The sequence below is a fragment of the Podarcis bocagei genome (assembly GCF_964188305.1).
Source record: "Podarcis bocagei genome assembly, chromosome: 8".
NCBI classification, from domain to species: domain Eukaryota; kingdom Metazoa; phylum Chordata; class Lepidosauria; order Squamata; family Lacertidae; genus Podarcis; species Podarcis bocagei.
Genome location: NC_138133.1, coordinates 30,381,938 through 30,389,902, shown reverse-complemented (window position 1 = coordinate 30,389,902; position 7,965 = coordinate 30,381,938). Strand labels below are relative to the sequence as shown.

At 47.5% G+C, this 7,965-nt stretch overlaps 1 protein-coding gene across 24 annotated transcripts in view; it reads right to left on the bottom strand.

The window, feature by feature from the left end:
- Positions 1–313: 313 nt before the first annotated feature.
- ATXN1 (ataxin 1) overlaps positions 314–7,965 on the bottom strand; it is a 208,495-nt gene continuing 200,843 nt past the window's right edge. For 23 of the 24 annotated variants that reach the window (XM_081206296.1, XM_081206298.1, XM_081206295.1 and 20 more), the window contains 2 exons: positions 5,199–7,236; positions 314–1,186 (listed from right to left, as the gene is read on the bottom strand). In XM_081206296.1, coding sequence (XP_081062422.1) covers positions 656–1,186; positions 5,199–7,079 — 2,412 coding nt within the window. In that variant the 5' untranslated portion in view covers positions 7,080–7,236 and the 3' untranslated portion in view covers positions 314–655. The remainder of the gene's footprint in view (positions 1,187–5,198; positions 7,237–7,965) is intronic. The other variant, XM_081206291.1, reaches the window with a different exon arrangement.

The following is a 7,965-nucleotide window of genomic DNA, read 5'->3' as shown; positions in this document are numbered from 1 at the left end:
AATATGCAAATAAAGTGGCTCCGGCCCTAAATCGGGCAAGCCACGCCCCCCCAGCCAGCCGATTGGCTGGCTGGGAGGTGTGGCCAGTCGGGATTCCCCTGTTCTCGCGGGATTTCCGGCAGTGCCTTGGCGATTAGGGCGCGCGGCTGGCTGGCTGGCGAACGAGCAGGTGGGGAGGAGGCGGGGGACGGCGGCGGCGCTCTGGTGGAAGGGCGCCCGCCCGAGATTATTGGGGGGGCTGAGCCCCCCCAAAAATTTTTTTGAGGGGGCTCGAGCCCCCTGAAGCCCCATGGAGTCGGCGCCTATGCTCCCTTCCCATCCCCTCGCCAAAGACAGCCAAGGCTTATTCTGCTTGAAGTGTTGGAAAAACAGGAGTCATGGCAACAACATTTGCTTCCACAAAGGGTGGGGATGAAGCAGATACTGCCCCTTTCTGTAGCTCCCGATAAAAATAATCACCAATGAACACTTGAGGGGTGAGGGGAGTATGCACCAGTCTCCTGCATAATACCAGCTGCAACTATAACAACAAGGTTATAACATAAACCTAAAATAAGATGATAACATGTAAATACTGGGTTATTTTGGCCTACAGTACAGTAATCTGGATAAAAATGACAAGGGGTAGCCTAATTTCCTTTTCCCTAAACAGACTTCACTTGCCTACATTGGATCGCCCTTCAATGCAAATCTTAACCTCCTGAGGAATAAAAGAAGGTTTGGGGAGAGTCAACGGTGGCTCCTCTTCTGACTTCTCTAACTTCCGTGTTTCGGGGGCAGACCACCTCCTCTTCCTCGTTGCCGTGGGCTTGCTGGGTTCTGATTTGGTGAGCAAAGATGCTGCAGGCAATCCTATTTTGTCTGGAAACTTCAGTTCACCATTCTCAGATGACATCTTTGCACTTCCCTGATCAATCCCGTTTTCCTGCTCTGCATACCTATGTCTGCTACCAGTTAGACTGTCATTCTTAGAGTGCTTCAGCAAGATGCTTGTTGAGTCCATGGACTGGCCCTTTTTGACAGAGCCGTTCTTCAGATTCTTGAGTGTAAGTGATATGCAGACGTCCCCAACAGAGAGTTTGGAACATGGCAAATCAAAGAGCTGGCTTGTTCTCTCAGGGCAGCAGGATGACCAACCTTGTCCAAATACAAAAAAAGGATATTCTACCAAGACTTCAACACTGACCTGCAGGGATGAAGGAAATGAGGGTGGGAGGGGGAAGGAGGAAAGAAAAAGAAAGGGAGAGAAAACACATTAATCTGAAAATGTTCATCTGAATACCACAGCTGAGTTTGACCAAAGCAGAAGCCTCTTTTAAAGAGAAGAGGGGTGGGCAGGGTTCAGAGAGAGTTGGGGGTTATTTCTATTACTGCAAAACAAGCTTTGCAGCCTAACCCAGCCTTGGCACTCCTCATACTAGACTGTAGCTCAAGTTGTGTTAAAGGTCCTAAAGAATTAATATGTTTTCTTCTGACTGCGGCCCAGCAGTGGAAAAGTAAATCAGAACTACCCAGGAATCTACCATTTTAGTGGTGGGTGGGATGTGGCCTTCTCAGAAAGACTTGCCTGCCCCACAAGATACTTCCAAAAGAGACAAGTCCAACATGGCGTAGCATCCATTTATTTCCCATGGAAGAGATTTCCCATTACCCACTACTCAAAAAGATCTTTGTAGAGGTTATCTAAATGATTTTCTAAAACTGAAATAAGGGAACTCTTAATTATGGAAAATATGTAATGCAAATTACATGTTTTTGTTTTGAGAAAAAAATAAATTAAAATAAGCTTGAGGCCGGGTGGCGGGGAGAATGGCTGAAGTCACCTTTACATCAGTCTAGAAGGTAGTTGGGCATTTTTCTCCCAGCTGGCATAAAATATGGGCTCTATGCCTTTTGGTATGAGGAAGGGGACAGTGAAGAAGCTAGGGACCAAACTGCCAACTTTTGCTACTCCTCTTGGGGAGTTTTTAAAACACTTCATCTACCTCCCTTGCATTTTCTTCAGCAGAGCAGTATCCAGCCCAAGGTACTCCAGCACACCTCACTCCTCTGGGGTGAAAACAGGCCCCCCCAGTTGCGCAGCACACAGCTGCAGAAGCTACAGACCTGCGGCTGCTTCCCATGCTAACCAACTGCATTCATTAAAAGCAATTTCATAAGCCGCTTCTGTTCCACAGGGATTAATCCCAAGAGAGATTCTCTGTAGGTTAATTAATACAAGCTGCGGCTAGGGGATAGTTCAGAAAGAAGCCTAATTCTTCGTCCTCTCCTGGGAAACACAAGCAGTTCCTCTCATCTAAAAGTGATTGTGTGGCAATGCACACAATATAGATAGTCTTGGAACCTGAATAAAACCTCAGTCAATTCTGTAAACTCAAATGTGATTTTGGGGTTCTATTTATTTCAGCAACCAGTAAGCTAATGCAATCCTGGTATACATTTAGGTGGCAATCCTATACCCACTTACCTGGGACTTGGGAGTAAACCGCTTTGAACTCACTAATGAGTTGACATTCATTTAAATTCTTTATTTTTTATTAATGAGTCGACATTCAAATAACTGCACTGCTCGCTCTATTAAAACACACAGGTTTTTAATTTTACTTTAAAAAATGCCCATAAGAAAGTGAATCTGCTATTACAGAACTGGAGAACAGGGGGCGAGGATGGGGCATTGGGCAACGTCCCCTTGCTCTAGAAATTCAGTTGCTTTTCCTATCCCTCTTCATTTTTCATCCCACCTTTTAGCCTGCCTAGGCCCTAACTTCTTATTCATAGAATCATAGAGTTGGAAGAGACCACAAGGGCCATCGAGTCCAACCCCCTGCCAAGCAGGAAACACCATCAGAGCACTCCTGACATATGGTTGTCAAGCCTCTGCTTAAAGACCTCCAAAGAAGGAGACTCCACCACACTCCTTGGCAGCAAATTCCACTGTCGAACAGCTCTTACTGTCAGGAAGTTCTTCCTAATGTTCATATTCATAACAGCGTTCACCCAAAGTAGGTCAGGATACCATTTGTCTATGCCAGGGATAGCTAAGGTGGTTTTTGCTCTGGATTCTGTTAGGCTCCAACTCCCATTGGTCCTTGCCAGAATGGCCAAGACTCAGGAATTGTGGGACTTGAGATGCAGCAACATCTGAAAGGTACCACGTTGGTCAGTCCTGGTACATGCTGACTAGAAGACTCACTGCAGTCAAAATATGCCCCCTTTCAAAAACTGAATATATATTAAAAACCCCAGACATGTAATATATGAAACGCAGCATACTTTTAAAAGGAGGCTATCAAATAAATGGCTCCTGGGGAAAGTTTAATCATCAATGAATGTGAAAGGAGATATTCTGTTGTAGATATGATCAACAACGCTGCTTTCCCTCCTATACAACATATCAATAATGTGGAACATATGTATGCTTTAAAAACCTTTAGAACCAGAAGCTCACAAGGGGGCGGAGAAGGAGGAAGGAAGAGAAATTCATGGTTTACAGTGCTACCTCGGGTTACAGACGCTTCAGGTTACAGACTCCGCTAACCCAGAAATAGTACCTTGGGTTAAGAACTTTACTTCAGGATGAGAACAGAAATCGCGCGGCAGGGGCAGTGGGAGGCCCCATTAGCTAAAGTGGTACCTCAGGTTAAGAACAGTTTCAGGTTAAGAACAGACCTCCAGAACGAATTAAGTTCTTAACCCGAGGTACCACTGTACCGAAGTCGTATTTTGCTTCCTGTAACGGGCTGTTTGACATCAAACTTCCAGGATGTAAGGAGCCTGGCATAAAACTGGCCAGTGAGGAGGGGAAAGACATTAATGGGCCATGATAAAGACTCCCAGGGAGAAATGGGGGCGTAACACAGGCACAGCATCTGAGTGCTATTGCCCTGTAGGCATATGAGACTTGCTTAACATCTATAAGGCAGCAGCCATAGTTCCTGGTGGTACTCACTGGTATGCAGTACCGGCACTTTCCCCTCCAAATCCTGGCTTCTAAACTGAGAGTGTGAGGAGGGAACACCTTTTCTCTAAATTGCAGGTGGCAGGGGGAAGGCTAAGGCAAGACACACCTAGAAGGCCACCTTAAGGAGCTCCCGGGCTGCAGCAGCATTTGAAATGGGCTTCCCGGCTCACATCCTAACCATTATGCAACAAAAATGCTGTCTCTCTTAAACTGAAAAGGTTGTGCCAGACTATGCACTCAGCAGACATTTCAAATTCAAACACAAGACAAAATAGTGATCTACAAAGTCGAGATTTCAACTAGTTAATCAAACAGTCAAACAAAAACAAAACAAACCACATCCACCAGGAGACTAGCTGCTTCTACAGAAAACATGACTGATACAGAAGGGACCCAAAGCCCTAGAATCTACAGGAAACGTAAATTAAACCCACATTTTAATCGTATCTCTCTACACGACTTGCTCTAAATTCTGGAAGCGTCCCTTGTGAGAAACACAGCTGGTGGAGTATTTTAAGTAAGATGATGTCAGCTAGATTTTGATAGGCTCCTGCATAAGGTGACACTTAAATGGAGGTCATCATCCTTTCTACCAGACGATGGCACTCTCCACTCCTGAAAGGAAAGCTTTCCTGATGTGCCACTTTTACTGATGGTATTTGTGAGCATGAAGAGAATACACCAGAATCTGCCTCCCCACCTCTGCTGCTGCTGCAGAGGTGACAGCATCAGGATGCTGGTACAGCAACATTAAAAGACATGGAGGGGATGGGCTAGGCTGAAACTTATCGTATGGTTTTCACAGATACGGCTGAATTTTTGGTTGTACATTTCTCTGTAAGTGAAAACACAACTTTCCATTGTACAGCTTATTATAGGTCCAGGAGAAGAATTTCATACGGCGGCATCCTCATGAGTGAACAGGGCAAGTTCTGCAGTTGCTAAAGGGAGAAGAACTTATCTCTTGGGAAAATGTTGACAATCCTAATTTAGAGGTCCATTGTTACATCCACACACATTAAGGAACCTTGAAACTTTTAGTCACTCGGCAACCACTTCTACTTTGCAACATATGCCATTGCTCTTCCTCAGTTATTAAGCCACTGGAATGCCATTTTGAAAATCTCTTCCACACCACCATGTGCTAGCCCTTCTGTGCTCCTAAGAGACTTAGACATTGTGAGAAAGGATATCCAGTCAACTGAATACCCCCTCCTTTCCCCAGCCCATTTATTACCTGTGCTCGGTGCTCTCCAACTGCAAACTGTATCATGGCAATGCCTGGAGTATGGCTGTCATCAACCCTTTCCACGGTGCTGGAGTCTATTTTCAGGTCACTGCTAATTTCTGCACTCTGTATAAAGTCTTCTGTTTTCAAATCTTCTACCTTCTTCAGCTCTCCGTTGGCCAACTGAATGATAGACCCTTTCATGAAGTAAGGAGGCAGTGTAGAAGGAGCAGCTGCTGAAGAAGGTACAGGCTGGATCAGGGGGAGGTGGATCTGGGCCTGCACGACGGCTGCCTGGTAAGCTGTTTGACTTGCTAGCGACTCGGCGTTGAAATTCTCGCTTTTTGGAATGGCGGTTGTGACAAACGTGTGAGGCACTGCTGCCAACTGGGGAGATGAAGTGGCGATAGCAGGAGGAACCCCTGTTGAGTCGAGATCTGCATTGCCTACCGGTATTAGGAGGGGCTGAGTGCCTGGGATCACCAGGTGCTGTGGCAGATTTCCAGGATAGCCAAAGGCTTGCTGTTGACTGCTTAGGTAGCCAATTACCGGTGGCTGAGTCCCAGTGTAGAAGGCCGCAGCAGGCAACCCAACGGGGAGGTGCTCTGAGGCGCTGTGGGTGGTCTGAATGACTGTGTGAGGGGACAAAGTGGCAACTGCTTTCACCCCTTCGTGGCCCATAGTCTGTTGCGGAGATAAAGCATAGGATCGGTGGGCTGTTTTTCCTAAGTGCAAGCTTCCCTTTTCGTTGAGGGCCAAGGGAGGTGTTTCTCTATTGGTGGCTTGTTGGACCTCCATGTCTGCAGTAGGTGTGCTGCTATTGGGAACAACCATAACAGAGGACCGGACACCGGTGGAATCGCGTGCAATATAATCAGCAGGACCCGAATGGACCACCACGTGCCTGGCCTCATAATGATGAGGAGATGGTTTATTGCCTGATTTGACGAGACTCACTTCTGAGGATGGCGAGATGCCGTAACGCCTGCTCTTCTCTATTTCCCCGTTCAGTATTTCTTTTGCTTGCATAGCCTGCAGCCTGCCGCTCTCGGACTTCTTGGAGGACTCCCGAGTGACAAAATGGCTGCCAGAATCTGCATATTGCACCACCACCTGGGAGGAGGGGCCAAGGGCAAAGGCATGAGGAATCACTGCCTGGTGTGGATGCAAATGGACTGGGATGGCTGGAGGAGAGACGTTCCTAATTGAGCCTTGTGGAGAGCTGGAAATGTGGACGTACTGGTTTTGCTGGGTCGGTGGAGGGGACCCTGCTGTGATCAACCCGGGCGCCCGAACGAGATGCGGCTCAACTTTGTGCCCTTGCTGGTTTAGGTTGCTCATGCTGGCCAGCAAAGTGGAATAAGCCTCCAGCTGAGAACGCTGGGATGGAGTGGTGGCAACAGCAGTGGCAGAGGCCGCCGTGCTGGTTGCAGAATTGGCTGTCGGGGAAATCAGTGGGGAGGGGATGAATCCGGCGTATGGTCCGCTATACGGGGGCCCTACAAACTGGAAAGTGTGCTGCAGGTGTGCGTACTGCACTGGGGAGACAGGTGTCCCTGCCTGAGAAAGTGCAGGCGGGTAAACTGTGGTGGTGGTGGCTGGAACAGACCTAGGAGCGCTAGGTGGGGAATAATCTACTCCTGCAGACAGCGATTTGTGTAAACCTATTCCATGTTGTGAACCTGCTTCTGCCGAGGTCCCTCCAGGCCTGCCTCTCCCACCCAGGCTGCTCTGGCTGCTGACTGTGCTGGAGAGCCATGTTAAGTTGTCCGCTCGGTGGTTTTCACTGGCCAGAACTAACGGCTTCACCTCGGAAGGCAGGCTGGTGGCAGGGATCTCTCGCTTCTTGGGCGGCAGGCTTTCATTGCTCCTCTCCTGGTTGGATTTCATTTTTCACCGGCCCCTGCCCTCCGCTTCTGTGGCTTCACTGCCTGGCTGGCTCCGATTTCAGTCTGCTAAGTGGAAAGTCACATTTGATTTCTGAAGGGGATCCAGAGACTTCATGAGGAATCATCTCCCTGTGAGCACACTCCGCCAACAAGCTGCTCTGGAGGGAGAGGGAGAGGAAGAGAGAAAAAGAAAGGGAGAAGGGTAAATCAAAACATTAGCAGTAAGGGAAAAATAAAAGAAAATGAATATTAAAATCAGGAGCAGTGCATTTGTTCAGAATTTCAACTAGTAGGTCTACAGCCATGCCGTAAAAAACAAAACAAAAAAAAACAAGAGGATGCTATATGCTGCAATTAAGACACTAGGTTAATCAAAATTTATTTTCCCCCTCAACACATACCTGGAGGCAGAATTTTCAAGGGTGAATCCCTTAGGATGCTATCCCAGGCACGTTTACAGTAAACATAATATACTATCAGGTTATTGTCCTCTTCCTCATAAGAGCATAAGGCTATCAATGGCTACTAATATTGGTGTTGATGTATTAACTACACCAGTGTTTCCCAAACTTGGGTCTCCAGCTGTTTTTGGACAACAACTTCCATCATCCTTGACCACTGGTCCTGCTAGCCAGGGATTATGGGAGTTGTAGTCCAAAAACAACTGGAGACCCAAGTTTGGAAAGCACTGACCTGCACAGTCATAGGCAGTTTGCCTCTGAAGACTAGCTGCTGGGGATCATGTGGGGAGAGAGTGCTGCTGCACCTGTATCCTGCTTGCGGGCTTCCCACAGACACCTGGCAGGCCACTGTGAACACAGGATGCTGAACTAGATGGGCCTTTGGTCAGATCCAGAAGTCCTTTTCCGTTTTCACTCTCAGGAAAT